Source organism: Auxenochlorella protothecoides, assembly GCF_000733215.1.
Source record: "Auxenochlorella protothecoides strain 0710 unplaced genomic scaffold scaffold19, whole genome shotgun sequence".
NCBI classification, from domain to species: Eukaryota; Viridiplantae; Chlorophyta; class Trebouxiophyceae; order Chlorellales; family Chlorellaceae; genus Auxenochlorella; species Auxenochlorella protothecoides.
In genome coordinates this window covers 135,022-145,402 of record NW_011934300.1, presented here as the reverse complement: position 1 = coordinate 145,402, position 10,381 = coordinate 135,022, and the positions used below count along the sequence as shown (strand labels likewise).

At 65.0% G+C, this 10,381-nt stretch overlaps 5 protein-coding genes across 5 annotated transcripts in view; 3 read left to right on the top strand and 2 right to left on the bottom strand.

Moving 5' to 3' along the window:
• The window catches only part of F751_2066 (hypothetical protein), a gene marked incomplete at both ends in the record, with an annotated part of 2,792 nt that extends 2,264 nt beyond the window's left edge, over positions 1-528 (top strand). The window contains one exon of the mRNA XM_011401634.1: positions 404-528. Within this exon, the coding sequence (XP_011399936.1) occupies positions 404-528 (125 nt within the window). The remainder of the gene's footprint in view (positions 1-403) is intronic.
• A 1,088-nt stretch (positions 529-1,616) lies between these two features.
• F751_2065 (WD repeat-containing protein LWD1) lies at positions 1,617-3,332 on the bottom strand (the record flags this gene model as incomplete). The annotated part of the gene is made up of 5 exons (XM_011401633.1): positions 1,617-1,700; positions 1,938-2,291; positions 2,568-2,758; positions 3,073-3,151; positions 3,252-3,332. 5 exons carry the CDS (start codon positions 3,330-3,332, stop codon positions 1,617-1,619), a joined length of 789 nt encoding a protein of 262 aa, XP_011399935.1.
• A 399-nt stretch (positions 3,333-3,731) lies between these two features.
• On the bottom strand, positions 3,732-4,034 carry F751_2064 (hypothetical protein; the record flags this gene model as incomplete). Its single annotated transcript, XM_011401632.1, has 1 exon — positions 3,732-4,034. One exon carries the CDS (start codon positions 4,032-4,034, stop codon positions 3,732-3,734), a length of 303 nt encoding a protein of 100 aa, XP_011399934.1.
• Positions 3,871-4,734, top strand: F751_2063 (hypothetical protein; the record flags this gene model as incomplete). The annotated part of the gene is made up of 3 exons (XM_011401631.1): positions 3,871-4,025; positions 4,241-4,383; positions 4,592-4,734. The coding sequence occupies 3 exons, from the start codon at positions 3,871-3,873 to the stop codon at positions 4,732-4,734; spliced, it is 441 nt and encodes a 146-aa protein (XP_011399933.1).
• A 754-nt stretch (positions 4,735-5,488) lies between these two features.
• Positions 5,489-9,686, top strand: F751_2062 (3-oxoacyl-[acyl-carrier-protein] synthase 3 B, chloroplastic; the record flags this gene model as incomplete). Its single annotated transcript, XM_011401630.1, has 10 exons — positions 5,489-5,645; positions 5,787-5,840; positions 5,993-6,087; positions 6,702-6,813; positions 6,951-7,330; positions 7,450-7,539; positions 7,681-7,721; positions 8,347-8,843; positions 8,985-9,257; positions 9,517-9,686. 10 exons carry the CDS (start codon positions 5,489-5,491, stop codon positions 9,684-9,686), a joined length of 1,869 nt encoding a protein of 622 aa, XP_011399932.1.
• Between the last annotated feature and the right edge of the window lie 695 nt (positions 9,687-10,381).

Here is a 10,381-nt window from a genome sequence, read left to right as displayed (position 1 = left end):
GTCGCCGCGGGGGCGGTGCGGCGCAACCTGCTGCGGGAGCTGGCGGCGCGCGAGGAGGGGCTCCGCGCCGCGGCCGGCGCGCAGCCCCGCCACCGCCCCGCCTCTCTGCTCGCCCGGCTCAGTCTGCGTGCGCGGTGCTCAACCGACGCCGGCGTGCGACGCGGGTCCGCGCCGGCGCCCGGGAGCCCGGCGGAGCGCGCCGCCGGCGCCGCGTCCGCCTCCCCGACGCACGCCCACGGGCTGTTCGACGTGGGGTCCTACCTGGAGCTGACGGGGGAGGCGGGGCGGGCCGACGCCGCCGCCGCGCCGCTGTCCCTGCCGCGCCTGTCCTCCTGCACCTCCGCCGGCAGCGAGGCGTTGTGCCCCGTCTGCATGGACGCCGCGCCGGGGGTGCGGCTGGCAGGGTGCGGGCACGCCTTCTGCGCCGCCTGCCTGCGCCAGGTGGTGGCCGGGGAGAGGGGGCCCGTGCCTCTGCGCTGCCCGCTGTGCAGGGGCGCCGCCTACGCGCTGGAGCCTGAGCAGGGCTGAGGGGACTTTGTGGGGTCCCACCCAGCAGGCATGGGGCAGGCGCGGTGCTACGGGGTCAAAACCTGCACGAGCTCAGGAGTGCCCCCTGAACTATCCAGTCGAAAGGGGAGGAGCATCCCTTCAGCCCCTTGACTGCACACCGCCATTTCCCCCAGGGCCTTGGAGTGCTCGTGCGTCGCAGCGTCGTCGTGTCGCTCCTCGTTTCGTGCTCGGCATGAAGCAGTGGGTGTTCCACTGAATTTTCCATGTGATCGCACCGCCACGAGTCCGAGTGGTTCCGAGCCGCCGGCAATCACTGCATTGACAATCTCGCAAGCCCTGCCTGGCCGTGGCCTCAGTCCCCTGGGCAGATCAGCCAGTGTTTGCACAGCCAGGGGGCCGCTGGCCCATCCTCACGGCCACCCAATCCCCTGTGCTCTGGGTCTTCTCTCAAGCCAGCACCATCACATACCGGTTTCAAGCTGGACAGGGAAGGAAGTAACAAGGGTCCGGGGGAGGAGCAAGTGTAGCACAGTAAAATAATGGGTTGTTCCCGGGTCAGGAGGTCAGCGCCGCGCCACGGGCGTGGCCTGGCCTTCCAGACCCGTCTCTCGTTTCAGGGGCCAGAGCGGGCCGGGGTGGGGGACGCTCCGTGCCTCTGCCCCTCAGACGGCGCTCGCGGCGGCGGGCGCAGGGGCCGCCGTGCGGCCATGGGGAGGGGGCGCCCCGGCCCCTGGGCGGGGCCGGGCCGCGCCACAGCCCCCCCGCGGCACACGGCTCTGGGAAAATGACAAGTGACGTGGTAAGCTTCCAAGAGAAAAGCGTATCCGATGGCGCGAGCTGGAGCGCTCGCGGGGTGTGCAGCCGGGACTGCACGCCCGGTGTGGTCTGTTGGGTCTTCAGACCCCTTCCTCAATGGCTGGGGGTCTGTGTGGAGTATCTGTCAGGAGCTCCCGGCTGCGCGGCGGGGGGTGGATTCTCTGTCTGCACCCCGGTCGGGCGTCGAGCCGGGGTGTCGCTGCGCGCCCTCCGCGCCTCGCCGTGGGGCCGTGCCTCCGCCCTCCGCCGGCGCTCCTCCTCCACACGCCGGCCTCGCCTCGGCCCGGCCTCTAAACGCGCAGCACCTGCGCGTTGTTCCCAAAGGCAATGGCCACCCAGTCCGGCTGTGCGGCGGACCACTGCAGCGCCGCCACCTCCGCGCCCGCGTTGTAGGCCAGGATGGGGTCCAGGCCGGGGTCCTGCGCCGCGCCGCCCGGCCCGCCCCCGCCGCCCAGCGCGCCCACATCCCAGATCAGGGCCGCGCCGTCGTCGCCCGCGGAGCAGAGGTGGCAGGCGGAGTGCGGCGCCCAGGCCAGCACGTTGGCAGGGGCGGTGTGGCGCGCCAGGCGCGCCAGCGGCGCCGCCGGCCGCCGCACGTCCAGCACCACCACCTCGGCCGACCCGGCGGCCAGCACCGCCATGAAGCGCGGGTCGGCGCGGTTCCAGCCCAGGCGCACCAGCGCCTCCCCGCCCCGCGACTCGTAGGTGATGGTGCTGTGGTCGCGGTCGCGCAGGTCGAACACGCGCACCGAGGCGTCGGCGGAGACGGAGGCAAACATGGTGGCCCCGCCCCAGGCCAGGTCGTACACCTCGCCGTCGTGCGCGATGAGCTGCGTGTCTACACACCCCCGCTCGATGTCCCACACCGTGCAGGTGGCGTCCAGGCTGGCGGTGCCCAGCCGCCGAGGCTCCAGGTGGTTCCAGTCGAAGGAGGTGATGGGCTCGCAGTACTCGCTCGTCTTGGTCTGTGTAGGGTTTTTTTTTTGGGGGGGGGGGGGAGGGGGTGGAGAGGGGTCCATGGGTATAGGTGCAGGTGTGGAATGTGGCGCTGGGGATGGTGCAGGGCTGGCGATGAGGACAGCCAAGTCAGGGAGTGCGGGAGCCCTGAGGGCCCTACTAGGGCCTCAACTTGGCCTCCACCAGTGGCCCATCCCACTGCCCCTCAGACCCTTCCCCCCACCCGCAAAATGATACGCCTGAGACCCCAGGGTCCAACAACCCCCTCGAATGCGGCCGCTCACGTTGTTCAGCAGCTTCTCCAGGGCCACCCCGTCCTCGCTGATGGACCAGATCCTGAGGAAGTCAGAGGTGGTGGCCAGCAGGTCTGGCTGGTTGGGGTCCTTCACGGGCAGGAACATGAGCTTGGTGGCCGGGAATGGGTGCACAAAAGACAGCCGCGGGTCGGCCTGGAACTGCTCCCGCGCCTCATCCACTGAGGGGTGGGTTGGGCGGAGGGGAGTTGTGAGACTCAAAGAGAGGGTGTCATTGAGGCGGACGTCTGGGCGAGGGTCAACAAACCCTCGTCCCGCTGCACCAGCTGCGCGCCGCACAGCATGCCAGCCCAGGGGAGGCCTCCGGCTGCCGGCTGGCCCTGGACCGATACAGGACGGCTCCCCATGTAGAAGATGCAGGCAGGAGCGGCACCGTGTGCCTACTCAGATCCACCCCCTAGCGCAGAAGTGGGGGCTCTGCCAGGATTTCCCCCACCCCCACCCCGGATTCAGCACCCTGGCGCCCGCGACTCACAGACTATGATGTCGATGTGGTTGTTCTGGTCCTCGACATAGCTCCCGGTGGCCAGGCGGAAGGGCTTGTCAGTGCGCACCTACAGAACCGGGAGGGAATCCGGGCTGGGCAAGCCTGTGAACCCTGGTGCGCGCCGGCACCGGCACGCGCCCCGGGGACCCTCCCCCGCCCATACTCACGCTCCAATTGAGGGCGTAGATGGGGTCCGCGGACTCATGCGTGTAGATCTCGGCCCGCTTGTCTCCGCTGGGCCCAGACATGAACACTTTTGGGCGGGTCCGACCCGGTCTGGACAACCGCCTGCTCCCTCTGTGTGCTTGTCTCGAGGGAATGTCCAATTACTTGGAAGGCCAGCGCTGGACGGGCGTTCGGGAGTGTCTCAGGTATTGCGCGACTCGTGTGGAGCTTACGGTGTTGCGGTCGACGTCGCGGCCTGCAAACTGGTCACGAATTTGTCCCGGCCCCTCCGACAGCAGGCGCAAAGGATCTCTGGTGTGTGCTGGAGAGCCACCCGTATTGCACAGGTTGTGCGGGGCCTGCCTGTGCCCCGGCCGGCCCTGAGCTGTTCCCCTTTGGGAAGAAACCGCGTGGCCGGCGGATTGAGAGGGGTCACAGACCACCCCGGCCATACCCAGCCCCAAAGGCATATAGTCGGTACATTAGGGCAAGATGGAGCGTGTTATGGCCACCATGAACGCACACACAATCGTGTCGGGATGCTCTGCCCCTGGACGGGTTTCCCACCCCCGGGCCGTCGCGCCCCACGCCCCCACAGCGAATCGACGCGCATTACTGGGCATGCTGGGGGTGGCACCACTTGCATTGAGCATCCCTCGTCCCGCCTTGGCTCTCATCCCTGATGACGACGATGAGGAGCTTGTTGCCAAGGCCAAGGCCAGCCGGGCCGAGCGACTGGCTAGGGATAAACGCCAGATCGGGCAGTTTGTAGCCACGTGAGTCATACCCACCGCTGGGGTGTTGCATGCACTTAATGGAGCACACGGGAGGATGGCAGCGGTTCTGAGGCATGTAGATTATGGCTTCCTGACTCTTCTGTCCCGCCGTTGCTTCCCCACAACAACAGCAAGCCATGCATGCGCACTCCCAGACCGGCGAGGCCTCCACATGTCACCCCTGCTGACATGTAACCCCTACCTTCCATTTGCAGGGCCGATCCCGTTGCCGCTCCAGCCCAGAGCGCCATCAATGCCCTGGCAGAAGTGGGTGAGCAGCTGGAGGCCGGTCGCCTGGAGGGCCTGGGGGATCTGCTGGGAGACTCTCTGCTCTCCGGCGTGAATGGCGCGACCAGCGGTGAGTCTTGGCTGTGAATGGCCGCAGGATTTGGGGGATGTAGACCCCTCTCCGTGCATGGTGAAGGCTTGGCTCCGATGAAGGGATTGAAGCGTCCTTCACGGGTTTCCATGCCGCTGGGACCTGTGCCTGTATGGCAATGATTGCCATCATCACCTCACCCACCCTCCCCCCACATCCTCCTTCACCGGGCATCTCACACCTGCAGTGACTGACAGCCTCGATAGACTTAGGTCCACGGCCGCCTCTGGATCCCTGAGGGAGACCAAGATGCAGTACATCGAAGCCGTGGAGAAGTTGGAGAGCTGGGCGAGGGACTCTGGATCCGTCAAGACCCTGAAGGGATTTTGATAGATGGCAGCAGTGCTCTTGACCCTTCAGATTGCGACTGATGTGCCTCCTTTGTCCTCTCCTCAAATATGGGCTGCCAAAGTTCCCAGCCGTATCGGTAAAGATACACAGGTTGTGAAAATTCAATGATCGGCTGTGCTCGATCTCCTCAAGCAGAGATGCGTGTAAATGGTGGGCATGGGTGACATGCCACTGTCACTTGTGATGTCCTTCTTGCTGCATCAGGGGGGGTACTGCTCCCCTCATTCATTTGGAATGTGGCCTTCGGGTGAGCCCCTCCCGCCGCCTCGGCATGCGACCCCGTGCTGAGCCGTGCTGAGCATGCAGGCCTCTGTGCATACGTCTGCTCAGGCTATACCGTGCAGCTTCATGACGAGCTCCAAAGAACCAAGCTTCTGCTCTATAACAACATCAAGGTTGTATCCATCCAATGGCTCCGAAGAACAGGTCTGCTCGATCGGCGGAGGAGGCTGCTGATCCCTCGTTTGAAGTGACCCCAGGTACGGGGAGGGCGGGAAATAGGCCCACAATTAACCCCTCCCCGTTTGCATATCTAACAGTCAAAGTCGTGACATGCAGATACGCTGCAGCAGCTAATGGCCAGTGGGAACACCGAACTGGTCGGAGCTCTCCAGGTGTGTCCTGGGCGCTGGCAAGACCGTCACAGGGGGACGCCCCCGCGAATTTTTGTCCTTACAGCTGCCTCACATGATCCTATTATTTCTCCCTGCCTTCCCAGAAAGCGTTGGGAAAGATGGTCGGGTCTTCGAGCGGCTACATCGAGTCCCTGCCCGAGGCTGTGCAGAGGCGGATTGAATACCTGGGTGACATCGATGAGCAGCGGTCCGACCTCGAGGCGGAGTTCGATGCCAAGGTCAAGCAGCTGGAGGAGGAGTACAGCGAGAAGTATGGTGCGCAGATTGAGCTGTGATGCCACCAGGCGTTGCCATGCCTGCATGGGGTTCAACACCGGGGAGGTCCCTTGCCTCCGTGGGCCTGGCAGACACCATCATGATCCACCAGCCGAGATTGGCCCTGTCCCTGCCACGCAGCCCCCTTGGACAAGGAGCTGCGTGATATCGTGAATGGCGTCACCGAGGCCCCAGGTGGTGACAGGGAAAGAAAGTGTGTCCTGGGTCGCTTGGGCCACTCGGTTGAACATACTGTGGGAGCCAGGACTGGCGCTGCATGCATGGAGGCCGCATGCTCAGTCTCCTGCCTGCAGCTGCAGACTCTGTGTCGTCTGCGTCCAACACAGGCGTGGTGACCGAGGAGGGCGCTGACAATGTCCCCAAGGGCATCCCCGACTTCTGGATGATTGCGCTTCGGAACGAACCCCACCTGGAGACTCTGGTGAGGGCGGTGCTGTGCTCCAAGGGGGAGGAGCTCCCAAGGCATCTTTGGAGGCCCTCACCCTGCTTGAGTGGGTGCAACGCTTCAGTGCAGAACGTGGTGCTGCAGTACAGAAACGTTTTCAGAGTGCACAGCCCAGCATTTGTTGGTCCACGGCACCCGCTCACCATCCATGCATGCTGCCTGGACTCTTTTGGTTCCAGGCCGCCTCAGCCAGGGCCTCATCAGTCCTCACATGCCTGACCTGCAGCAAACGCTCTTTCTCTTGATGCAGATCACGGAGCGGGATGTTGAGGTCCTGAGCTACCTCACCGACATCTACGAGGAGAGCCTGTCGGAGGAGGAGGAGGAGGAGGTGTGTGCCGCTCGGCTGGAAATTTAAAGGGATGCCTGATGCTTGGGTCCAAGTCTGTGGATCGGGGTCGGTGTGTCATGCTAGGCAGCCCCCAGCGAGCAGGCCGGCCTGCCCGTGGCCTTGGGGTGCCAACGGAAGGACGATGGTGGCTGCATGCCCTGCTTATGGGAAGGCAGTGAGGGGCATTGCCGGACTTTCCCCAACCCCTTCAAGGAAACTCCTCTTCCAGGGCCCCCCTCCCCGATCACTACCCATGCAGAGCTTCACCCTGGTGTTCAAGTTTGCTGAGAACCCCTTCTTCAAGAACGAGACCCTCTCGAAGACCTACTTTATGGGCGATGACGAGGATCTTGTCATCCGTGACATCAAAGGTGGATTGGGGAGGGGACTCGCCATTGCTCGCTCATGCAGCTGGCTGCGCTGCCCTCCCTCACTCTTTCTTCGCCCATGCACGCGGTCCCCTCCTGCATAGCCCCACCTGCTTCCCCCCCCCCTTCTCCACACACAGCCACGCCCATCGAGTGGAAGTCGGCCAGCAAGAACGTGACGGTGAAGGTGCTGAAGAAGAAGATGCGCCCCGGCCAGAAGGGGACCCCCCCCACAAAGCAGACCCCCACCGAGTCCTTCTTCAACTGGTTCACGCCACCGCCCATCCCTGAGAACGAGGAGGAGATCGAGGAGGAGGAGCTGGAGGGCCTGCAGGCCGCCATGGAGGACGACTACGAGGTGGCCGAGATCATCCGCGAGAAGATCATCGACCACCCCTACCTGTGGTTCACGGGCGAGGCGCTGCAGGATGACGAGAGCAGCGAGGAGGACTACGACAGCGAGGATGATGGCGCAACCCCCGGGGGCGAGACCGACGATGAGTCCCCTTCCGATGACGAGGTGGGTCAGGGCAGGGCGCGCCCGTTGGCGGGATGGAGGCCCGGGGGGTGATGGATGTGCACACGTCAGAGGATCACCTCCTGGCCATCGACTCCTGCTGATCCCTCCCTCCCCACCAGGACGACAGTGAGGACGACGATAGCGAGGGAGAAGGGGAGGAGGAGACCAAGCGATCCAAGTCGACCGGGAAGACCGGCCCCAAGGCGGGGGTGAGCAGACCTGGAAGTGATGGAAGCTGGGGTGGAGGAATCGTGCACCTCCTTTGGTGACTGAAGGCTTCATGACATGGAGGCTCCTTTGTGCATGAAGGTCAAGACGATTCATCCCTCCTACCCTCGAATGCCGTGCAGGCCGTGGACAGCCAAGCACAGCCGCAGGAGTGCAGGCAGCAGTGATCACTGATCGGTCCCCCCCGCCGGGGAAGCGTGTTCGGTCGCCGACTCCCACGCATGCCCGTGTCGCGTACAATTTCTGCCATGGATACGATCCCCCTTGTACAGTCGAGTCACGTCGCCGCATGCCATCGAGCCAGGAGCCCGCCCGGGCCGTGTTGCATATCTGTCGTCCCGTGCTCCGCCTGCGATGCCAGTTTGGATCTCCTGTCGAATGCGGGGTGCGCCAACGCAATGCGACCGGTTTTGGGGCCCTGGATGCGCGCCAGTATGCCACCCAGCCAGACTCTGTATTGGGATCGAGTCAGGATCGGGCCGGCGCGCACCCCTCCTCTCTGCGCCGACGTGGTTCCGCTCTGGGCACCCTCACTCTCCTCGAGCCCAAACCCACCCCCCCCCCCTCCCCCGCGGGGGTCTGCTTCCCTCGCGGCCCGGACCCTGCGCACCCCTGTCTCTCGGTATGGCGTCCCACATGGCCCAGATCTCCCCGGCCTGCCTGCCGGCCCGGCCCGGCCCCCGCCTGGCGGTGGCCCGCACCCCATCCCCCCACCCCCGCTCCGTGGCCGCGGGCGCCGGGGTTCGCTTCGCCGGCTCCGGCTCCTCCACCCCCGCCGGGGTGCTGAGCAACGCCGATCTGGAGCGCCTTGTGGACACAAACGACGAGTGGATCGTGTCCCGCACCGGCATCCGGCGCCGGCACATCCTGGCCCAGGGCGAGTCGCTGGCCGATCACGCCCTGCTGGCGGCCCAGCGTGCCCTGGCGGCCGCGGGCGTCCCCGCCGCGGACGTGGACCTGGTCCTGCTGGCCACCTCCTCCCCTGACGACGGCTTCGGCACCGCCTGCGCGGTCCAGGCACGGCTGGGCGCGGGCAACGCCGCCGCCTTCGACCTCACCGCCGCCTGCTCCGGCTTCGTCATGGGCGTGGTCACCGCCGCACAGTTCCTGCGCACGGGGGCATACCGCAACGTGCTGGTCATCGGCGCCGACGCGCTGTCGCGCTACATCGACTGGCGCGACCGGGGTACCTGCATCCTGTTTGGCGACGGCGCGGGTGCCGTGCTCCTGCAGGCGGGGGGGGAGGGGGAGCGCGACAACCTCCTCGGGCACGACCTGAGATCAGGTGTGTGTGTTGGGGGGTGGGTAGGGGAGGATGACGTCGTGTGTGGAGTGGGGTTGGGAGATGATGACAGGCTGGGGGAGGAAGGGTTCAAGCACATGAACACTCGATTCCAAACCCACCGCCTCCCTCCCCCCCGCACAGACGGCAACGGGCAGCGGCACCTGCACTCCAGGTTCCTGGGCGCCGGGGACAAGGCGCTGAACGACGACACCGCCTCCTCCCACCCCGCCTTTGCCAACATCGCCATGAACGGCAGCGAAGTGTTCAAGTTTGCGGTGCGCGCCGTGCCCAAGACGGTGGAGGCCGCCCTGGGCGTGGCGCAGCTGGAAGTCAAGGACCTCGACTGGCTGGTGCTGCACCAGGCCAACCAGCGCATCCTGACCGCCGCCGCAGACCGGCTGGGGGTGCCGGCGGGTGAGCCGGCGGGCGAGGGTGGTGCTGGGGGGCGATGTATGTATGTTTGTCTTTGTGTGCATGCCTGAAGAGGTAGGGGGAGGGGCACCGATGGGGGGCTGCTGAAGGGGGCCCATGCATGGGGAGAGATCTTGTCGGTGGCGCCACTGCTCCACTTCTTACCAACCCCTGCCCCAGCAGCAGGCGGGGCAGGTCTGTCGCGGACCCAGGTATCTCTACCACCGCTCCCCAACCCTGCCCTCCCGTCACTCCTGCTCAGATCGGGTGATCAGCAACCTGGCCGAGTACGGCAACACCTCGGCGGCCTCCATCCCACTGGCTCTGGACGAGGCGGTGCGGGCAGGGACCATCAAGCAGGGGGACGTAGTGGCCATCGCGGGGTTCGGGGCAGGGCTGTCCTGGGCCGCGGCAATCCTGCGCTGGGGCTGATGACAGCCGCCGCACCCTGTGAGGGACAGGAGCGGGCCCGTCTCGTGGCGCGGGGGACCCATCTTCCCAACGCAGTGCCTGGGCTGCTGCACACCCCCGACGCGCTGCTCTGGGACCTGAGCGCCAGCCCTGTGCCCGCCCCTTTCCCCCTCGTGCTTGCTTCTCCTTACTGTTGCCAGCTAAAAATACCCACCGCTCAGGGGCATGTCAGGTCTGGGAATGGGCGGGTTCTGGCAGCGCGGTTTGTCTTCTATACAGGCTGACAAATTCTATACAATGGCATGGGTATATCAAGCATGAGCAAAAGCCCAGGAGAGCGAGAGCCCGGTCACATACAAGATATGAGCAGGGCTATATACTACGAAAGTAGCTCCCCTCCCATGGTTCGTTCATACCATCCAGAACACATCCGATCCCATTAGACCTCGGTAATTAAGCTGGATTGGGCGGGAATAGTACTGCGGTGGGTGACCACGTGGGAAGTCCCCGTGACGAACTGTTTTTGCTCTTCCGCCTTTCAGCTGTTCTGCACCTTGCCCACGAAAAGGACGCCTCCTGTTGTGTTTTGTGCTAAATTCCCAAGGGCGATGCAAGTGCCTATGAGAGGAGGAACAAAAGTTGCATAAATGATCCTGGGAGTAGCAATGCTAGGCTAATGGAGGGACGCATACAGACTTAAGTGTAGAACTCGTAAC